The following is a 23,406-nucleotide window of genomic DNA, read 5'->3' on the forward strand; positions in this document are numbered from 1 at the left end:
GTTCCCTGAATCTCACTTTCCTCATCTGTAAAACTGGCAAAGGACACTTTTCTCATGATGATGTTCAGGTATATAAAGTCAGTGCTGGGCATGGATAATGAGCTCCAGAGAGTATAGTCTTCCCAAGAGTAAGAAGGGGACTTAGGAGAGGGCAGCGAGGGGGACAAGATCAACAGTACAGGGCAACTGGGGACAAGGGGGCACAGCTGGAAGGGGAGGTCACAGGGGAAAGGTGAAAAAAAAGGAGAGAAGAAAAAAGAGAGGCCAAAAATAATGTCTTTGAACTTGGTAAGATTCCATCAAACGCTTTTCTGGCTCAGAACCACTTGCAGGAAACCTGTGAAGCAGGCCGAGTTCACCCTTGGTGGCTCCCTGCCCCAGCTCTTCCGCTTTCGGCACTTCTCTCAGCCCTCAGGGCTCCTGCCAGCCCGGGATCTGTCCTTTTTTCAGAAAGTGTGCTCACCAGCAGCCCTACCAAAGCCCCCTCAATGCCAGGAAGACCACTTCTCAGAAATGCACTCATGTCCACACTATGAGTGACTCAGAATAAAGAAAGGGGAGTGTTTTTAAATAGGATAGATTTGAAAGAGGCATTGTAGTTTATCAGGGCAATATATCTCTCAAAAAGGCAGGACTCAGGCTGCGGCTGCGGCTCAGTGGTAAGCTCCTGCCTCGCACAGGTGACCAGGGTTCGATCCTCAGTACTACATAAAAATAAATAAATAAGTAAAGGTATTGTGTCCATCTACAACTGGGAAAAGAGGCACTGCTTAAGTGGCTCACATGAAGGTTAAACAAGTAACATCCCAAGCTGCCTCGGAAGCAGGAGACTAGGATTTACTCCCCAGCATCCAAATGCGCCTCTGTTTGAAGGAACAACCTCACAGGGGTATAGGGCTACCTAAGTGGAGAAGCCACTCCAACCACTTCTGGGCACATCTCTTGAGTTGGGGGACTTGTGGGGTGAAGTACACACGACCTTTCTGACAATACAACTGGAGAAGACGCTACATCTGGGACTCAACAAATGTGTCGGCAGACACCACCTGCAAACCAATAAACACCATCTCCAAGCAGAAAGGTGCTGGGAACCGGGTGCAGCGGCATATACTTGTGGTCCCAGCGGCTCAGGAGGCTGAGGCAGGAGGACAGCAAGTTCAAAGCCAGCCTCAGCAACTTAGTGAGGCCCTGTCTGAAAATAAAACATAAAAAATGGGCTGGGGATGTGGCTTAGCAGTTAAGCACTCCTGGACTCAATCCCTGGAAGGAAGGAAGGAAGGAAGGAAGGAAGGAAGGAAGGAAGGAAGGAAGGAAGGTAGGTAGGTGCTGGGACAGCTTGAGACCCTCAAGAGAGGATGAAATCTCCTTGGTCAGGGGAGAAATCCTGAGAAGGAGCAAGACTTAAACCAGGAACTGAGCAACAGGAGTCCAGGACGCGGGGCTGCAGTGGCTTCTCCCTGATAATATGACCTCTTGGTGTGGAACCACCTCCCCGAGTCCCATCCCACCTGGGGCCCTGAAAGGAACGGACTTGAGAAAAGGACAGAAACATTAGTGCGGGCCCACACATTCCTCTGGGGAGCCCTTCAGAGCCACCCAGGAGAAACAGAAAACACTGCCAGAGAAAGAGAAAGCCGGGAAGACCCGGAGAAGAGCCGCAGAGGAACGTGTCTCTGGCTGGGCCCCGAGCAGGCAGCAGGAATGGCTGTGACCTGATGGGGAAGGGGCGAGGCTGACAGGGTGACCCAGCTACACACCTGCCACCCGGGAGGCAGAAAGGGCGAGCAGTGAGGGCCTGAAGGGAGGTCTCACCACGCGCACCTGTGGGGGCCCCCTGGATACACGCGCCATCGCCCTGCAGCCTGCAGGCTCTCCGAGCTGCGCAATGGGTGCCCGAGTTCTCGCCCAACCTGTTTTTTTCATGGTTTCCGTTAAGGAAACATTTTGGGGGTTTTCAACCGAAGTACTGAAACTGGGTTGGCCTAGTGAGGAGGATATTCATCATTCCCACGGGTGGCCGAGAACCTGTGTCCTGGGAGGCCTCCGCCGAATCAGCCAATGACGCTCCCAGGCTCTGCCTGCCACACCCCGCCCCAACCTTGGAATCCTGTGTCAGTGGCACAACTCGGGAGGAACTAGGCAAAAGCAGCTACTTCCAAGTAAAAACTCAATTAATTACATAGAACTGCCCTTACGGTAAACTTTTTTCAAACAAAAATATTCATACTTTTACTTGTTACACTTACAGCATTACCTGCCCCGCACCCATCCACAAAGAAGCAAAAATAACACAATCACAACAAGAAGTAAATAACTGGCCATTGTATATCTGCCTTTTATAGACAGGTATTTCATGGATTTGCCCACCAAACTTAAAGGCACATTTGTGATTCTGATAACCTAAGACTTTAAACTGTATTACAAAATTATTGCTGTCCAGAGACTAAAGCTGAGGTTTACAAGCCTGTTCTGCCTTCCTGCCGGCCCTCTGTGCTTATAAATGACACCTTCTAGTGTCTTAAAGTATGAGAGGCAGCTAGTCCTGAATTCTCAGGCTGCTAATGGTTTCACATAAAATGAGCTCCTACAATTTTATTAGCACCCTGGTGAACTTCACAGGTGAGGAGCCACCGGCGAAAGGAGGAGGACATGTCTCTCACTTCTGGCCTCTGACTGCTCTAAGAGCAAGGAAGTTTTCCACCCGATATTTCAAATGATTGCTCCAACTCTCCAGGCTGCTGATTAATCCAAATAGGCTCTACTCTGTTACTTAGGGAAAGCAGGAATAAGTCACCAAGTCATCCCTCTGGAGAGAGGGTGATGTGAATTCACTTCCTAAACTCACAGCTGTGAAGCTGATTAAGTAACTGATCCCTCATATGTTTACTTAAGTATATTATATTTGATGCCTATCAGCTGATGGTGCACACCGAGAAATAACTCCTGGAAAAAATTAAATTTCACCTCCTAATCAGATAAACCAGACATGGGTTTCATAAACATGCCCACAACACAAAGATTATTGTAACTTGGAGAAGTGATCATGTTAGCCACACAAGAAAAAGGTCCCAATGGTTCTTTAAACTTCATGGCTTAGTACTTCAGCATTTATATGAAGTCTTAACAACACGCAACATGTCAAACGGAGAACTGATGGGCTGCTTTTGAAAGAAAACAACTCCTAAAAGCCTTTAAAACAGGGCCGATTACCCAAAATTACATGAAATCACATGTTCAGGTATATCTAACTCTGTATGACTATTTCCTTCACTTTGAAAGTGACTTTATAGTAGGCTAAATAGGTATAGTATAGTAGGCTAAACAATCTAAGGCTATTAGCAACATTATTTCATCTGGAAAAAACTAAACGCCCTAAAACCACACAAACTAAAAATAATTTTTCAATTTTCAAAAGGAGCTAATAAATATTATTTATTTTTTACTATTAATAAAACAGTAAATTAACTTTTAAATGCCAAATATGAAAAAACAGTTCAATATGACAGACTCTTGTTTTAGAACTTTTTAAAAATTTCAAATTCAAATAAAACAAAATCCACATAAATGACTTACATTAAAAAAAAAAGTCTTCCAAAACACAACAAAACCCATCTTAAAACTTGCACATGTAAGTTTTCCTTTTAGAGGCCAAAGATTTTCCAGGATCATTCGTCATAGGCTCAGAAGTGGTGAAAACCAAACCAGCTGCCAAAACATATTTACTTTGTAGCACAAGTGACTAAGGATGTAACACCCACTAACTGACCTGCAGAGAAAATGTCCCGCTAATTTATTCTACCTGTTTTGGTTTTACTTTCCGTTAAAATATAGCCTCATCACCATATTCAACGCTTTCTTCATGCATCTTATCTTAGAGAAGCAGGACGAAGAAGTGGCAAGAAACAAACTGGGACTTGTGAGTCAGAAATTCAAGATTATCCCATTGGCTAAATCTATAATAACATCACGAACACTTTTTCCTTCTCTGAAGTGTAGGATTGAAGCTGGAATTATCACCTTTACCATGTACTGGGTAGGTTTCTGTGCACAGAGCAGCTTTGGGGTCTTTTCCAATTCAAAGCACCGGTGAGGACACAGCATCAAGGTGAGCACAGTGAAGAGAAGCCTCTGCACGCAAGCCTGTACGAGACGTCACAACTGGGCACTCCTGCCAGGGAGCAGCAACGGGAGCCACTTATTAGTCTCCAAATACAGAAGTCTTTTAACGGAAGCTCTGGAATGGCATCTGTCTTAAATTACATCCACCTGGGATTACGTTCTGATGGCCAATATGGCCAGAACACTGGAACTTGAAAACCTCACTTTTTGGTAATTGACATTTAAAGTGTTTGAAGTTTCTCATTAAGGGCTCTTAACAAATTAACTGCAGATGTAGGAAGCTAAGTGTGTAGTGCTCAGAGCAATGAAGTCACCTGAAAGCTGCAAACAACTAGAACTATTTAAGGGCAGCAAGTACATTACAGGTGAGGAGGAACCGCACCCTTAGGCTGCAGAGTTCCAGCACCTTTTCTGTTCCAATTAGCATTCTCAGCACGCTGTGTTTTGCAGTGTGGAGACTGAACCCAGGGCCGCACACATGCTGGGCAAGCGCTCTACCACTAAACTAGAACCCCCAGACCTCCAGTGTGTTTCGAATGTAATTAAAGAGGCAAGAGGTTGAAATGGCTTGGGACTACCACTTGGACCAGGTTACAGAGCGAAGAGCTGACCTGAAGGAAGTCGAGAAAAATAAAACGTCTCTACGGCGCCCACACTACCAACAGGATGTAAGCTGAAGTCCTGGCCGGTGAAGCCTTCGTCTGGCCCCAACTTACCCGCTCAGCTTCATGCCCAGTCCCTGTGCCACTGGACACCCCATACTCCACGGTGCCCTGCTCCTAACTCCTGTCAGAGCTCTGCACATGCAGTTCCCTCTGCCAGGAACACCCTTCCCTCTCCTGTCCTTAAAAGTGTGCTCAGAGGCCAGCTTCTCTGGGAATAGTCCAGATGCCCTCTGAAGGTCACCCTGCCTCTGTATTCCCCCAGCATTTTGTGCTTGTCCCTGATTCACCACCTACCTTGACATTCATACTCAGTCTAATCAACACCACGAAGGACCTGCCACGGGCCAAGATACTATACTGACTGCTTGAAGACTAATACAACCATGGGAGAATTACTCCTTTGAGGGGCTCTTCCACCCAGCCAGTCACCTTAGACTGAGGCCACATTTCTTAGCACAGAGGCCACATCTTACAAGAGATGCACCAAATAAAGAAGCTTCTGGTACCTGGCGTAGAAAAGATCCTGGGAAATTTTCTTCCTTTCTTCCCTCTAAGGAACTGCCTCAGTAATAATGATCAGAACCTGGGATATAGTCCTCATTCTTTCAGAAGAATGTATAAATGAGTGTCTAAATAATAATAAAAAATGTATCATAAATACCTCTTACTCAAAAATAATATCACTGGGGTTGGGGATATATCTCAGTGGTAGAGCACTTGCCTAGCATGCACGAGGCCCCAAGGTCAATTCCCAGTACTGCCAAAAGAAAAAAGAAAAAAAAAAAATCCACATTAAGTCAAGCATGCTTGATGATTACACCTGTAATCTTTGCTACTCAGGTGGCTGAGGCAGGAGGATTGCAAGTTTGAAGCCAGCCTGGACAACTTAGCAAGACCCTGTCTCAAAACAAAACATTATAAAAGAGCTGGGGTCAAGTATAATGGCCCAAACTTGTAGTCCCATCTACTCAGAAGGCTGGGGCAGGAGGATTGCAAAAGTTCAAGGTCAGTCTCAACAACTTATTGTTGAGGCCCTCAGCAATTTAGAGAGATCCTGTCTCAAAATAAAAAAGAAAAAGGGCTGGGGATGTGGCTCAATAGTAGAGTGCCACTGGGTTCAAACTCTGGTACAATAACACACACACACACACACACACACACACACACACACTCTTATCAAGTAGTAAACCATATGGTTATAAAATTAAAAGATAAGTTTCTTATCCCTCATTAACAATAATCCTGGTGATTTTAACATTTTAACTAATTCCCCAAACAGTAGACTAATTAATAAAATGCACCTGTGTCAACAGCCATGTTTCCAGCTTCATAAATCCTTTCTTTGGCTGATGCCTGGGATCCTCATTTAACACATTAAATGTTTGGGAAGTCTAAAAACTGCTAATCCCTGCTGGTCACTGGCTAGTTGCTCAGTGGCTCCCACACAAACAGCCAGACATCCAACTGGCTTCAGAGCCCACTAGCTAGCAGCTCCCCCAGGCCCTTGTCCTCAAGGAGCTTCCAGCCCAACAGGCATTCAGCAAACAACAGGGCTGCCCACTGGCCACCAGCTTAGCAGCGAGCTGCAGATCCTCACCTCCAGTTCCCAAAGCAGCCTGGTGATGGACCATGCTGACCAGAGGAGTTCCAGCAGCCCAGTGCACTTCCCACCCCATCCCAGTAGTCACCAGGGGTGTTTGGGGAAGGACTGGGGAATGGTCAGGGTTGGGGCCAAAGACAGAGAAGAAACTTTCAGGATGGAAGTGAAGGTTGCTTTGGATCTAAAATGCCTCCACCCACCTGAAAGACCATGACCTTTTTTGCCCTCCTTGGTACTGGGGTGGAGTCCACAGCTCACACCTGCTAAGAAAGCCCTCTACTGCTGAGCTGCTCCCCAGCCATGACTTTTTAAAAATACATGTTCTGGATGCCAAGTTGGTCCTGAGTTGAGGAAGATAAGTATATTCCATGGGTGAGAAATTCTGAAACAAACAGAGTGGCTGGGGAGGCTGGCCAGGGTCTCCCTGGAGACACCCAGGGCTGGGGCAATGCCACATGCAGACGTTAAGGGTTCCCTTCTACCCACCACTCAATTGCATAAGCCAACAAAGTGGACCGCTATGTACAAAAGATGTCCTGTTTACACTTTGGAAAACTTTCACAAAAGAGGGACTATTAAGGAATCTGAAAACAGCTCTGGCCTGTGTTCAAAAATTCAAGCCAAGAAAGAACCTTCAGATTTGACATCTTAAATTAGTAGGAATGTTTAGACAAATCTATACTCTAGGAAAACATACATACACCCACACCCACACATAAAAGTCTGCCTTTCCACACTCTCATGTCCAACAGATAATGAGTAAGGAATTCTGCATACTGTGGCCGTATGATGATGTGTTCATTCAAGACTTCAGTCAGCGTTCACTGTGACAGGCCTTGCGCTGGGCACTGGTTGAAGGGTAGATGTGGAGTTTCCAGTCTAGCAGAGAAGATCCGATACAACAGGGAAACGCACACATTCACACCCCGGGATTAACCAGGTAAATGCCAAGAGCGGGACGCTCAGAGGGAGGGAAATGGGGTGGGAGGGAGGACATGCCTTAGGCGGCAGACCCCCTCTAAGAAGCCATTTGTGTATATCTGACCTTTTTCCGTCTACCACTCATTGGTGTTCTAACGAGGCAGGCACCACACCCAGCAGTCAGTGCCTCATCCTTTAATTCTACACAGACCTGGGGTCTGGAACCGAGCCTCCAAGGCCATGGTCTTGCTTGAGGAGACAGGAGGCCCATGTGCTTGGTGAGTGGAGTGCGGGTGTGACACAAGAGGTGGAGAGGCAAGGTCACCTGTGCTCCAAGGTCAAGGGAAGGGCTGTTTTGCAATGGGAGGATGTTAAACAGCCATGAAATGAACCAATTTGTGCCCTTAAAAATGATTTGGAGGAAACCAGAGTGAGAGGCTCCACTTGCACCTGCTGGAATGGTTGCAATAAAGACAGCAGAAACTAGCAAGGGAAGGGAGGACATGGGACATCAGAGCCTCGAGTTGGGGCCACTGGCCTGGATCATCCCTGTGGGCGCAATACGATCACAAAGTTCCCACGAGGGGAGAGGGAAGCAGAGAGAGACTGCGACGTGGTAAGAGCAGGCCTCCACCGGGGAGCCAAGCACCACGGTGAAAGAAGTCGGCACCTCTGCGAGGCAAGGAAGGGGCCCTGGCCTCCAGAAGGGGGCGCAGCCCCGCGGGCCCTGGGTTTCAGCCCACCGAGACCCCGGCCGGAATCCTCGCTTCCAGAAGTGTAACTTTTGTGTTTGAAGCCACAGTTTGTGGTAATCTGTTTTCGGAAGAGAAACCAGGACAGTGGAAGGTTGGCACCTGACGGGGGATCAACAGAGCTGGCAGCAGATGGAGTGCAGGCAGGAAAGGGAGAGGAGGCGGCCAGGAGGACTGGGAGCTTTGAGCCTCCCTGACCTTAATGAAGGAGGAGCGGCCTTCCGAGGAGGGCAGGACTGCCAAGGGACGGGACAGATGGCTGCCATCTGAGGGGTCCGAGGAAGACCGGCTTCCAGGAGGAGGCAGTACTGGCTGGCCACAGGCCCTGAAGGATGAGCAGAATTTGGCTGGGAACCTGGGAACAGCAGAGGAGGAAAGGGCTGAGCGAGGGTGGAGTGGATGCTGAGCACCGGGGGGTGATGGACGCGGCGCGAGGTGAGCAGTGCAGGAGAGGGATGGCGAGGGAGGAGGCACCGTTGGCCACCCAAGCCAAGGGCTCCCAGCAGCAGATAAATGGAAGTCAGCAGGGAATTCAAGCTGGCAACTTGATCAGAGCCCAGCTTTGGGAAGCTCGGGGTCTGAAAGGAATGCGATGGGGGTGTAAAGAGAAGTTTTGAGGGTAAAGCTTCTCTGCAGTGCCCAGTGGCAGCCAAGTCGCCAGACCTGGGAAGTCCCTGCTGCTCTACAGCAGCACAGGCAGACACTGATGATCCCAATTCACAGGATATTCAGGGCTGGGAGCCTCTCCTATGCCCACGTTTCCCCCCTGTAGAGTCTCCTGACTGGCTGACTCCTTTGAGTTGAGGCACATGCGGGAGGCCTTTGATAAATGTGCGTGCCTGGAGAGAGCCACACATCCAACATCAGCACGCACTGGCCATTCAAGGTGGACTGGTGACCTCGAACAGGGAGGTCCCACAAGGGCACTGTGGTCCAGGCTCTGGAGCATGTGTGGGCCAGCTTGAGGGTGCCAGGGCTGTAAAGACAAAGACAAGGCAGGAGGTAAAAGCAGTAGGGAGCAGCCAGAAATCAGTATCTACTTCTCAGAGCTGAAACCTTGATGGTCAGAATGAAATTTAGGACATCTCATCTTCTTCTTCTTACTCCAAAATTTTTTTAGGTTCTAGTTCCCAGGACACCTAAATTATTTCAAAATCCTAGCCTCTCCATGGTGTCAGTCATTAGCTCTGGAATTGCAAGCTCAACCTGAGCCCCAGCAACAGTCACTGCTATAGGAAAGAGACACGAGAAACACACCACCCTTTCTGAGGCTGTCCAGGGAGCGGGGCAACAGCACATGACCAAACGTCTCCCACAGTGGCACAGGAATCCGAGAACTCAATAAAACCAGTGGCATGGGGGAGGACCTGGGGGTATAGGCCCAAGCCTAGCTGCTTCAATCCCCAGGCCCTGGCTTCAATACCCAGTACCTGGGAGCAGGGGGACCAACTCAGTATAGACTGTCCTCATAAGTTTTGGGGAAGATGGAGCTTTTATTATCTTCAATCGCTGGTCAAATTGAGCATGAATGGACCAAAATAACTCAAAGCTCAAAAGCAATCTATTCTAAATTTCTAAATTCTCCAAGGTCCTCTTATTTGAGGGCAATATTTCCTTTCTAGACAATGGAATGTTAACTGTTGTGGGTTTGGGGTATTCAACAGCCACAGGGGGTACAGACAGACAACAAACAAACCGTGTATAATATGTCTGGTGGAAACAGGGCAATGGAAATAACATCCAATGAAGAAGGGGAGGGATGCAGAGGCAGCCTGGTGGTGCTGGCGTGGGTTGCTTTGTTGTATAGGATGGGAAGGAAAAGACCTCTCAGATTGGTGACATCTGAGCTGAGGCAGGACAGAGTGCCCCAGGCTAGGGACAGAGCACCGCAGAGGCAGCCCAGTGAGGCTCTGAGAGGCAGGGATAGAGGAGGAGTTGGAGCCCAGGGTTATTAAGTTTCTTTAAAACCTTTAAAGGGGCCTGGGGGTGTGGCTCATTGATAGAGCACTTGCTTAGCACCACTGAGGCACTGGGTTCAATCCTCAGCACCACATAAAAATAAATATAGGTATTGTGCCGGTCTACAACTAAAAAACAACATATACAAAAAAACCTTTAAAGGGACCATGAATAGGGAAGTATAGAAATATTTCCTCTAATATCCATATCTCTTTCTTTTATCTTAAAAATGAACAGGAAAACAACCCAATCCACCTTTACCCCAAGCAGCCTGATAGGGACATTGTGAAGACTGCACTGGCAGGTTGTATCTCCTGTTGCTAGGGCGCCCTCCAGTGCCTCAGGGCCAAACTGCATTTGGCATGGCCGTTTGGGCTTTGTTTATTCTAAACCTTTGCTTCCGTCCAAAAAACAAATGTGGGCATATCTTCCTTCTCACAAGGACACCTGTGAGATTAAGTAAGAGGCCATGTCAAGTGTAGGTGCTTTCAGACAGGCCTGAGCTGACTCCAAGTCAAAGTACTACAGAGCAAATATGAAAAAAAAAATTTTTAATGACCATTAAATTTAATGACTTTAAAAAGGTTCAGGGCTGGGGTTGTAGCTCAGGAGTAGAGCGTTTGCCTAGCACATGTGAAGCACTGGGTTTGATTCTCAGCACCACATATAAATAAATGAATAAAATAACATCTAAAAAAAAAGGTCCACAGAGGCAACCTAATTAGGGAGGGAAAAAAAAGACCCCTCCCCTTATTTTAGCAATGTAGCACTGTGAATTTAACAGTGAACACAAACACAGTCTTTCACTAAATTGTGACCCTCATTTTACTGGGGGGTAGCAAGAAGGACAATACAATAGAGTAGAAAGTGTTGTCTTTTAAAATGCTCAACATTTGGGGGTGCTTACTTTACGGTGATGGGCCTGCTAATGCCAAGGGAAATGGACAAAATAGCTTCCAAAAGGCATCCCAGTCCAGGGATGTAGCAAGTTACCCCTTCTGGAAAGTCATTTAACAAGCATCAAAGGGTGTCAAATGTCATGCTCTGACCCAGCAAATCCACATATAGAAAGTTACCTCCGTGGGTGTAAGTATGGGAACCCACAGAGATTTGGGGATAGGGATGTTTATCTCTGCATCTCCCAAGGAAAAAAAACTTGGGAAAAGACTAAATGAACTGTAGTCATACACAGACAGAGAGATGTGTCCTAGAGTCATGTGGCAACAGAACACGTGGACAAGGCTCCCAGCCTAGGTTAATACCCACAGTGGAAACAAAGTGAAATCAGAGCAGCTAAATTAAAAGCTATCCTAAACCTGGTTTATAATGGGGAGGGGAAAAAAAAGAAAGAGGAAGAAAGGAAGGAATGAATCTCATGACCTCATTACCTCTTAAAGCTCCCACCTCTCAACACTTGCTTGGGATTAAATTTCCAACACATGAGCTTTGGGGGGGGACACATTCGAACCATAGCAATAAACTATAAAACAGTCAAGTAACAACACGAAATAAATTAAACCTGTTTGAATTACAATGGATTTAAATTCATACCCAAGTGACCTATATGAAAACACAAATACCATTTCCTCAATATTTTCTTTATTGCCTAATAAAATTCTAAACCTGTTGAGATCGTGAGCAAAGTGTAGAATAAATGAGCAATGTGTAACAACAGAACACAGCCGCGGTTGTATTCAGGGGCAGGAAAGCCTTATTGTTTTTACAATTAACAACTCTTCACATCTTAAAAAAATGCCTACTACCCACCCACAGCCCCTCCCCAAGGATGCCAGCTTTCTTCTTTAGAAAGTTGCATTCCTAAAATTTTAGCCAGGGCACCTGCGGGCTTCCCCACAGAGAGTGATGCATAAAATGGCAGCTCCTGCAGAGCAGCCACCACAACATTTAGTTAAGGAAACTGTGACCAAAGGTTGTTTTCAGAAGTGACATCAATCAGACCTTGGCTGGTCCAGGACCATCGCTGGAGAAAACAACCGCTGAGGAAGCTGCCGATGCTGCCGACACCAGCTCCGCAACATCTGTCCTGTGTCCGCCAGGCTCATCCACGACCAGGCCTGTGTGTGCGCCTTCTAAGCTTCAAACGAAACTTCTGAGAGCACTCCATCCACAGACACCTGCTATTAGCAAGGCGCCGTGGAGGATTTCTAGAAGGAGGAAGTGCTGAGCCACTCTTAGACATCTGCAAAACAGGGGCACTCAGGAGAATACGTTGGGAGGACTTCTCAGAGGCCACACTGTCAGAGAAGAGTCAAGTGGAATGAAGCCTGTGTAAGGAAATTGTCCCCAACTCCCCTCTGGATCCACAAGGCAAGGAACAGAGGGAGGGATGCTCCCACTGAAGTTCATCACCGGGTCCCAGGCTCTCCCAGAGCAAGCATCCAGGCGGCCTGCCTGCACACACACGCTCCAGTCCCCACAGCTCCACGACAAGGGAATGGTACCTGCACAGCTGCGAGAGCCTGAGGAGGAGAGGGTGCCACCCAGCAGGTGTGGCGCAGCCCTGCACTAGCAACAGCTCCTGCAGGAACTTGGCCTTCTCCATGAGGGACCGTCCACACCCGTCTGCATCTTCCAGTTCAGTTCCGGCCACCACATGCAGTTCGTGCTCTTCAGTCTGACCTGCTTTTTGTTTTTTATGGTGCTGGGGATAGAACCCAGGACCTCACATGTTCTAAGCCAATATTATACCACTGAGTTACATCCCCAGTCCTTCTTCACTTTTATTTTGAGACAGGATCTTGCTTCGTCACCCAAGCTGGCCTCAGGTTTGTAATCCTCCTACCTTGGCCTCAGCGGTACCTGGACTTATAGGCATGTGCCCCCAGCCTGGCTAGCCTGACTGTGGCCCACTAGTTTTTCTGGGAAATCTCATTTGCCACCAGCTCCTCTGTCCCTCCAGGGCATGTCCCCTGGCTCCAGGCTTCCTGGTATTGCCTGTTCCCTCCAGTCTCCTTCCTCTTTCTCCCAGCCCTACCTTCAGCGCTGGCCCTTTTTCTCCATTAAAGCATTCTGAATGCTCACTCTCCATTCTAGAATTGAGGCCATTCCAGGAGACTTGAACTCCAGTTCTTGAACCTACTACCTATGGCCATCTGTCTTTTCATTCTTTTTCCTGTCTTCTGTCAGGCACTCTCCTGCTGGGCCCTGAATTCTGCCCTGTACTCCTCTCTCCAACCCCATCCTCCTCCTGTTCATAATAGCCTTCCTTCATTCTTCAGCCATTTACTTCCCTCTCTGGGGTAAATAATGATCTTGGTTTTCCTGAAACTGATGGATTGTCTAGAATGTGGGATTTTCATGTTCAAACTGGGAAAGTCCCAAGCAAATTGAAAGGATTGGTTTCCTATCTCCCTAGACTACTTCAAGTTACTTTTTGCCTCAAGACATTTTTGCTTACAGGATTTCCTTTTCAACTTTTCATCATGCATTTGCAAAAATGGTCAGAATCAACCTTTGCAGAACTCTTGAAATGATTCAAAGGCTTGCAGCAACCTCAGGAGCATTTATTCAAGAAAAATGGATGAATCTCAGAACAGCAATTTTTGTGGTGTTTGAATTTATCCTATCCCTCTCTCCAGTTTTGTAGTAGCTTTGAAACCCAACAGTCCACAATCACAGTGAAAACCAGTAGCCTGGCAGCCAATGAAGGGGAAAGAACAGGATTAGAGCTCTTTCAAAGCCCTATGCCCAGAGAATGTCACTATGTGACCTGTCTGGTGGGTCACTGGAAGAGCCCACTTGCAAGGCTTTGTTTGACCTGAGCAGGGCTCACACAGTGGAAACAGCACTGTCTCTGAGGTCAGCTGTCAAAATGATCAGAAGCAATTGTTTAACATCACGGCTACCTGAGATAGAGGATAACAGCTGGGGCAAACAATGGCCTAACCAAAAAGCTTAAAAGGCAAAGCTGGGGAATGAGATGTCCAAAGGGGGCTTTGAAAAGCTCTGACATATTCCCAGGAATCTAGAAGGCCATGCACATGTGTATATGTTTGTGTGCCCAGGCTGTGTACATGCTCAGGAAAACTTCAGAAGACCTAAAGCTTCCACGTCTAAATGACCTTCAGTCTCTGTGGAAGCAGAAAGTGAAGGCAAAGTTTTTAACACAAATTTACAAGACCCACAAAGAAACAACAAAGTATGGCCCACACTCAGAGGAAAAAGCTGTCCATACAAATGGTCCCTAGGAAAGTCCAGACACTGAATTTGCTATTTAAATAAGCAATTTAAAAATGTGTTTCAAAAAGCAAAGAAAAACTCTAAAGAACTAAAGGAGCCAGATGTGGTGGCACACACCCGTAATCTGAGACTAGGGGATTGTGTCAGGAGGTTCACAAGTTTGAGGTCAGCCTCTACAACTTGGCAAGACCCTGTTGAACTTGAAGATAGGCCAATTGAGATTATACAGCCTGAGGAACAGAAAGAAAAATTAACAAAGAGAGACACCATTCCCCATCAACCCATGTGTAACAACATATACATAATGTGAGTCTTGGATGGAAAGGAGAGATAAGGGAACAAAAAGATATTTTGAATAAATTGTAATCAAAAAATTCCCAGATTTGATAAATAAACATCCAAGAAACCCAATAAACTCCAAATAGGATAAACTAAAAAAGATCCACACTTACCATAATAAAACTGTCAAAGACAAACTCTTGAAAGCAGAGAGAAAGGACTCATTACTTACAGGAACCCTAACAAGATCAACAGCTGACATCTCATCAGAAATAATGGTGGCAAGAAGATAGTGAGAGAATATATTCAAAGCCTTCCAAAGAAAAATACTGCCAACCATGAATCCTATATCCAGCAAAACTACTTTCAAAAATGAAGGCAAGGGGCTGAGGACATAGCTCAATGGTATAGTGCCTGCCTAGTATGCCTCCCCAGGGTTCCATCCCCAGCATTGCAAAAAATTTTTAAAAATTTAAAAAAGAAAGCAAAATAAAGACATTTCTAGGTAAACAAAAATGACAGAAACTGTTGGTAGCAGACCCACCTTATAAGAAATACTAAGGCCAGGTGTGGTGGTGCACCTAATCACAGCAACTTGGGAGGCCAATGCAGGAGGATTGCAAGTTTGAGGCTAGCCTCAGCAACTCCATGAGACCTGACTCAAAATAAAAAATAAAAAGAACCGAGAATGTAGTTCAGCAGTAGATGCCCCCGAGTTCAATTTCCCAATATGTAAAAAAAAGGGAAAATAAAAAAAAGAGAAAAGAGAAAGAAATATCAGACTGAAAGCAAGTGACCCCACACAGTATTCAAACACACACACACACACACACACACACACACACACAGTGGCAAAGGTAATCATGTGACTATAAATGTGTATATCTTAAATTAATTTAAAAAGCAATTGTATAGCCTATAATCCCAGTGGCTCTGGAGGCTGAAGCAGGTAGATTACAAGTTCAAGGCCAGTCTCAAACTTACCAAGGTCTTTAGCAACCTAGCAAGACCCGTTTCAAAATAAAAAGGGCTGGGGATGTGGCTCAGTGGTTAAGCACCCTGGGTTCAATCCCCAGTGACAGAGACACACACACACACTTAGCAATTGTATAAAGAAACATTAAATGGTTGTATTGCAAGGCCTACCTACAGAAATGTATGCTTACTAACAACAGCACAGAGAAGGTGGTCAGGTGGGAGCAAAGATGCACTGGGCTAAAGAAATGGCACCAGATAGGAACTCAGATCTGCATGGACCAACCAGAAGAACCAGGAATGGTAAACAGAAAGGTGACACAACCACTGCCATAACATGTAGATAGTTACATGTTTATGCATTTGCATCTCTCTTCCTCTCTAAGCTTAAAAAACGTAAAACTGTAGAAAGTAATAATTTCAGTAATATGTTTCTGGGTTTGTCACATATACAGATATAAAATGTCTAACAATAATGCCACAAGAAGAAGGAATAGGGAAAGAGCTACATGGATGTAACATCTGTGAATCTCCTGGGATTAAGTCAGTATAAATCAAAAGGAGATCTGATAAGTAAAACATGGTAATATACATTCAATGGATTATCATCCGACCATCAAAGGGAATGAAGTCCTGCTCCACACGTGAGCCTCGAAATGTTTTGCTGCGTGAATGAAATAAGCCAAAAACAAAAGGATGAATACGGTATGATTTCGCCTGTAAGAAATATCTAGAGCAGGCAGATTCCTAGAGATAGAAAGTACGTTAGAGGTCACGAGGTGGGGGGAATGGAGAATTATTGTGTAATGCATACAGTTTCTATTTGGGGTGGAATAAACTGTACATAGAGGCAATGGTTGCACAACACCAGGAACATATTGCCACTAAACAACATTCAAAATGGCTAAATGGAAAACTTTACATACATATCCACAACTTAAAGAGGTGTATGTGATGGATGAACCCTAGAGAGCAACTACTAAAACCTAGCCTCGAAATGCACAGTGAAAAAAATTATTAAAGAACTTTAAAGTATTACATTAGAAAATATTCTCTTAATGCAAAAGAAAGCAGCAAAGAATAGAGGGGCACAACAACAAATGAGGCCTACAGAAACCAATACTAAGGAAAGACATGAAAAGAAAGTGACATGGCCAGGTGCGGTGGCGCATCTGTAATCTCAGTTACTTGGGAGGCTGAGGCAAGAGGCTTGCAAACTCAAGGCCAGCCTCAGCAACTTAGAGAGACCCTGTCTCAAAACAAATTAAGAGAGGTCAGGATACAGCTTATTGGTAGGGCACTTGCCTAGCCTGTGTGAGGCCCTGAGTTTAATTCCCAGTACCACAAGAAAGGAGAAAGGAGAGAAAAAGAAGAAAGCAAGCACAGGAGAAAGTCTCTGTGGCTTTGGGTTTGGCAATGAGTTTTAGATATATAACACCAAATACTTGATATATAACACCAAATACTTGATTCACACCAAAAACTGATAAACTGAATTTCATTGAAATGTGAAAACTCTTTTCTGTGAAAGATGTAAGAAAATGCAAAGCTAAGCCACAGAGTGGGAGAAGATATTTGCAAAACAGAAGTCTGATAAAGAACTTGTAGCCAATATATACCAACAACACTTAAAACTGAACAATAAGAAAACAACCAACCCCCTGGGCATGGTGGCCCATGCCTGTAATCCCAGGCTCAGCAACTTAGTAAGGCCCTAATCAACTTAGTCAGACACTTTCTCAAAATGAAAAATAAAAAGGGCTGGGGATGTGGCTCAGTGGTTGAGTACCCCTGAGTTCAATCCCCTGTACCAAAAGAAAGAAAGAAAGAGAAAACACTTTTTGACCAGATGTGCAAAGGGGTTTCCTCCTACTCCAAGCAATTCTTCTCTCCTGCAGACACCAACTGGGTCTCCGATAACTCAATTCAGTTCTGACACTTTCCACCTGGAGTTAGAGGTTAAGGGCTCAGTTCCACAAGGCTGCCACCACTTCAGCCGCAAATCAAAAGCCCCAGGTTGTTCTACCTGTGCTTCTGACCCAGGGGCCCCTAAGTCAGGGATTCCTAAGAACCCCTCCTTGGATTCAATTAATTTGCTAGGACAGGTCACAGAACTCGGGCAAACACATTTACTGGTTTATTATAAAGGATATTACAAAGGCTACAGAGGAAAAGCATGCATAGGGCAGCATGTGGGAACATGCGAGGAGCCTCCAGGAACCTCCAAGTGCTCAGCAATGGGAAACTTCTCCATACCCTGTCCTTTTGAATTTTTATGGACCCTTCACTGCACAGGCATGACTGATTACATCATTGGTCACTGGTGATCAACTCAAACTTCAGTCCCCACTCCCTCCCCAGAGTATGTGGGTTGGGGTTTAAAATTCCAACTCTCAAATCATGCTTCCATCTTTTTGGTGACAGCTGATGGCACCCCTCCCCCCAACACCAGTCGTCTCATTAGCATACAAAAGACACTCTTATCACTCTAGAGATTCCAAGGGGTTTAGGAGCTGTGTGCCAGAAAACAGGGACAGAAACCAGATATATATTTCTTATTATATCACAGTATCACACAATCCAATTAAGAAACGGGCAGAAGATCTGAACAGATTTCATCAAAGAATATATACAGATGGCCGATAAGCATAGCAAGAGGCTCAACATCATTTGAGGGAATTTCAAGTTAAAACAACTTAACAAATTAAACAAGATACCACCAATACATTCTAGAATCGTTAACATTTTTTTAAACTGACAATACCAAATATTACTGAAGATGTAGAGCAACAGGAACTCGCACTCATTGACAGCAGAAATGTAAAAAAAGGACTCCTACTTTGGAAGACAACTTGGTAGTTTTTTTTGTTTTTTTTGTTTTTTTCTCCCAGGACTGGGGATTCCCCACCATCACCACCACCATACTGGGGATTGAACCCAGGATTTGAGGCATGCTAGGCAAGTTGGGATATATCCCCTGTTTCAGTTTGATAGTTTCTTATAAACTAAACATAATCTTACCAAACAATTCAACAATTATACTCCAGGGTATTTACTCAATTGATTTGAAAACTGAGGTCAGAACTGGGAGCATCAGCACATGCCTGTAATCTCAGCTACGTGGGAGGCTGAGGCAAGGTCTCCAGTTCAAGGTCAGCCTGGACAACACAACAAGACAACATTTCAAAAAAAAAAAAAGAAAGAAAGAAAACTTGTTTATACAAAAACCTACACAAATATATATATTATATATAGGTTTATTCATAATCAAGAAAAACTAGAAGCAACCAGTATATCCTTCTATAAGTGAATGGATAAAATGCGGTACATCTATAAAGTGAAATATTATTCAGCAATAAAAGGAAATGAGTTATCAAACTATGGACATGAAGGAACATTACATGTGTATTTTTTATCTTTTTTTGGTACCAGGAATTGAACCCAGGGGTGCTTAACCACTGAGCCACAACCCCAGCCTGTTTTGTTTTTGTTTTTAATTGAGACAGGGTCTTGCTAAGTTGCTCAGGGTTGGCTTTGAACTCATGATCCTCCTGCCTCAGCTCCAGAGTTGCTGGATTACAGGCATGTACTACCACACCCGGCTTTACATGTTTACATGTTAAATTAAAGAACCCGGTCTAAAGGACCACATACTGTATGATTCCAATTAAATGACAATCTGGAAAAGGCAAAATATAGAGATGGTAATGTGATGAGCGCTCGCCAGGAGCTTGGAAGGAGGAGATGAATGAATAGGTGAAGCACATCAGATTTTTAGAAAAATAAAGTTGTTCTGTATCACACTGTAATAATGTCATGGTAGATACACAACATCATGTATTTGTCAAAACTCATAGGATTTTACAGCACAAAAGTGAATGTTAATATTTACAATTAAAAAATCATTTGGGAGGTAGAAGAATGCTGGGAAAGCATGCAGACTATGACAAGAGCATCTGCTTGTATTCTAAATTCATGAAACCAAATTTCACAAAGGGAACAGAGAGAAAAGGGTGCTGTCCTAAGTAGCTCTGGGAATGAGTGGAGCCTATAAGAACAAAGCAAAAGCAACTGAATGTAAGCACCTACTCTTCTTTCCCATGGATTTGGGTTAGCCATTCTGATATTGCTACATTTGTATGCTGGAATTGAACAATTAAGTAAACGAATGGTGGATGGTGGGAGCCAGGTTTCTTGCTGTTGGAGGCGGGAATTTACCAAGGAACACAGGAAAGCAGCTAGAATGGTCCATGTGGTGATGGATTAGAGTTGGAGACATCAGTAAGAACTCATGTGTAGCTTAATACGATTACAGATGGTTCTACATAAAAATACTGATAGATATGCATATCAATGTGAGCTGGTACTCACACAACTATATCTTGGCTCTGTCAGGTAAGGAGTTATGCTTCCTCCTTGAGGGTGGGTAATTTATATAGATTCAGCATGGCCACAGACAGCAGCATGAATAACAAGATAGTGTGGGACTGGCCAGATGTGGTGGCACACACCTGTAATCCCAGCAACTGGAGAGGCTGAAGCACTAGGATCCAATTTCAAGGTCAGCCTGGGCAACTAAGTGAGATCCTGTTTCAAAATAAAAAATAAAAAGCTGGGGATGAAGCTCAGTGGTAAAGCATCTCTGGGTTCAATCCCCAGGACCAAAACAAGAAAAAGAAAAACCACATCAAGCCATTGGTAAGCAGTCAACAGCTATTTACATCTCTCATTCCAGTGTGTTCTAAAGATGACAGGACCCAGGATTATTTAACCCCTGATTAGACTCTTGGTGGCCTTGGTTGGGGAGTGTGTAGGTGTACTGAGAAGCCAAAGTACTAAGGGAGATGAGGAGTGTTGGACAGTAAGCCCCAAGCATGTTAGAAGTGATGAACTTCGTGGTCACGGGTCAAGAAAATGAACCTTCTGGAAAGGCCTGGGTACACGCCCTCAGCTGCTGCTCTGGCTGCAGGAATGATCCCTGGAAAGATGGGATGCATAAGACCAAGTGGGTCCTGCTGTGGGCCATGGGGGAGCAAGCAGAACGAAAAATTCTGGATCAGGAACCATAAATCTGGCTCCTGAACCAAACTCGGCCCATGAACCTAACAACCTATTTCTTTATATGGTGGACGGGATAAGGAAAGAGATCATGTTCGTTCATCAGATTAACAAGTAGGCAAGTGCTCTAGATAGACGGTTCTCAAAAGTGTGACCCGAGGACACCCTGAGGTCCTTGAGACTCTGGGCAGGGCCTGCTTGGTCTTCTTTTCAACTAGTAACTGCATCTGCCAGAGTTCAGAATTTCTTTCAAATATTTCCTCCTAAACAGCTGATGTAAGATTCCTCTTGTCCCTTATTAAGCCAAAGAAAATTTCAAAAATATGAAATCATTACACTCTTCTCATTTTTTTTTTTCTTCTCACTTTTTAACTAAAGAAAAAGAGAGAGCTGGGATGTAGCTCAGTGGTAGAGCACTTGCCTAGCATGCACAAGGCCCTGGGTTCAATTCCTAGCACTGAAAAATAAAAATAAAAATAAATGTTATTTATTTTAAAATTCAAAGGGTTTGGTTATTTTAAAACGAATTGATATGTTAAAAATGTGTTTCAATTCTAATATCGTTAACAATCAAGATACAGGCAGAAGCTCTCTGGGACCCTCCATCTTTTAGCGTGTAAGGGTCCCGAGACAAACGTCAGGGAACGGCCTTGCCGAGCAGAGGGGGCGGTCTCACTCCGCCTGCCCCCGAGGCGACCCCAGGCCGCTTGAAAGATCCGCGCGTCCCCGAGGGCCACTGCTGCCGGAGGCCGGTCTGGTGCTCCCGGGCTGCAGCCCCGGTGGCTCGACCGAACTCTGCACCCATTTTCCGGGTCCACCAGAGCCGGCCCGGGGAGGCATACGCAGCCGGCCACCTTTGCGGAGGTCCAGCCGCGCGTCGAGCGCACGCTGCTCCCCGCTGGGGTGCCCGCCGGGGTGCTGGGCCGCTGCCCGGGCCAGCGGGGCTGCGCAGGGAACCGACCGCCTGCGACCCCCGGCCGGCGGCGGGGGACTGGGGACCTGCACTCACAGCCTCGGCAGCGCCGCCGCCGCCGTTCCGCGCACCGCCCTCCGCAGCAGACGTAGCGCCATCTTCCCGACGTGCGCGCCCTCGCCCACTTGGCTCCACCTCGTCCCCACTCAGCCCCGCCCCCGGTCCCTGCCCACCAAGCTTTAACTTGGCCCCGCCCTTAACACGCCGCCTCTGCGCGTGTGCCCCGCCCCTGCAAGCCGCGACTGACCCTTGCCCAGTCCAAGGTCACCCGCGGCAGTACTGGACCTCGGGACATTCCGCTCCGCTGCCTGGGGGACTGAGCGGTTTCTTGGGGGAACCGAATCCAATTCACCCTTTGCTTCTGGGTTTTTTTTTTAAACGACAGTTGAGAGAACTTGCATTTTTCCAGCCACAACAGGCTAAATTTTCTAGGGATTACTGGGTTGTTTATATTGCCAAAATGCTGCCTAACACAGTTTGTGAACTCAACGCGTGCTTTCTAGGAGTAGTCAAAGAAAATGTGGGAAGACTCCACTCTGGAACATACAGTGCATGCCAGTAACAGAGTCAGAGCAGCTGTAGGCCGAGACCGGTGGCAAACACAACCCATTGCCCTCCGGCCTGCAGGTCATGCAGCAGTGGTGAGAACCCTAAGGTGTTCAGACAGACCTTTTCCTCCTCCTTACCTAGACCCCAGTGCACCCACCTACTGTCTGGCCTATTCCCCTTGCTCCCTACTATCTTTTCTTTACCTTCCAAATCTGCATTTTTCTTTTTCAACTCTTGCTACTTTCCATTCATCATGTGAATTTACAGGAAAACATTTCTCAGAATAGTGCAAAGCTGAATCTTGCCCTTGGTACAAGGTACATCAGTTTAAATAAACCGTGCCACCAGAGTGGGCTCCAAGTTCTTTGGAAAAGTCTATGTAGCTGGTGACATGTATGCTGCGTCTCTGCTGGACACAAGTATTATTGTACTGGATACCAACAGGAGAGATTGCTTCCACATCCTGTCCATATCGGGCCTCTACTGCCTACTCTATTAAGGATCAGTCCTTGCCAGTGCTCTCCCAGCCTCACTGAGGCAAAGGAAAAATCAGAAACACTCATCTTATCTTTAATTAAAACTTTGATATTTTGTTCATAATGCAATTTTCCATTATCTCGATTTTCAGAATATTATATTTAATTACTAAGGTTTTGGAGGCTGCCTCTTAATTTTTGCATTTGAGGCCAGTGCCTCACTGATCTCTCCCTGGTCCTGACCCCGTTATAACTACCGTCACCTCCCTGGATTGTTCCAAGGCCTCCTTACTTTCGTTCTTCACTCCTACAATCGATCCTTTTCCCAAACGACCCGGCTGATCTTTTATTGTTTTATTTTTCAGGACTGTGCATTGGACCCATGGACTTGTGCACTGAACTATATCCTCCCCCCACTTTTTATCTATTTATTTTGAGACAGGGTCTCATTAAGTTGCCCAAGCTGGCCTCAAACTTCTGGTCTTGCTGCCTCAGCCTCACAAGTAGTGGGATCACAAGTGTGTACCACCCTGCCTGACAGACTGACCTCTTAAAAGCCTGACTAGTACAGTTCCCAGTTCCAGAATTCACTAGCTGTGTGAGTTTGGACAAGTCACTTACCATCTCCATGCTTCAGTTTTCTCTTCTATAGAATGAGGGTATGGGTTGTACTAGCCTCATGGGGTTGTTATGAGCATAATTGGATATGCATATCCAATTATATTGGGTATCATGGATATATGTCTATATATAGGAAGGAGAGAGTGAGGGAGCATTTATAAAGCTGATCGAGTGTTGGGTAGTGTTAACTGTTCCTCATTATTATCATCACTACATTGATTTCCTTCTTGAAGTGCTTGGGTGGCTTCCAACGGGAAGC

General features: G+C 45.7%; 1 protein-coding gene across 1 annotated transcript in view; it reads right to left on the reverse strand.

Annotated features, from left to right (window-relative positions):
- Clybl (citramalyl-CoA lyase) overlaps positions 1 to 21,631 on the reverse strand; it is a 231,589-nt gene extending 209,958 nt beyond the window's left edge. The window contains exon 1 of the mRNA XM_047553911.1: positions 21,538 to 21,631. Coding sequence (XP_047409867.1) covers positions 21,538 to 21,599 — 62 coding nt within the window. The 5' untranslated portion in view covers positions 21,600 to 21,631. The remainder of the gene's footprint in view (positions 1 to 21,537) is intronic.
- Positions 21,632 to 23,406: the final 1,775 nt, after the last annotated feature.

The sequence above is a fragment of the Sciurus carolinensis genome, chromosome 5 (assembly GCF_902686445.1).
Source record: "Sciurus carolinensis chromosome 5, mSciCar1.2, whole genome shotgun sequence".
Classification (NCBI taxonomy): Eukaryota; Metazoa; Chordata; class Mammalia; order Rodentia; family Sciuridae; genus Sciurus; species Sciurus carolinensis.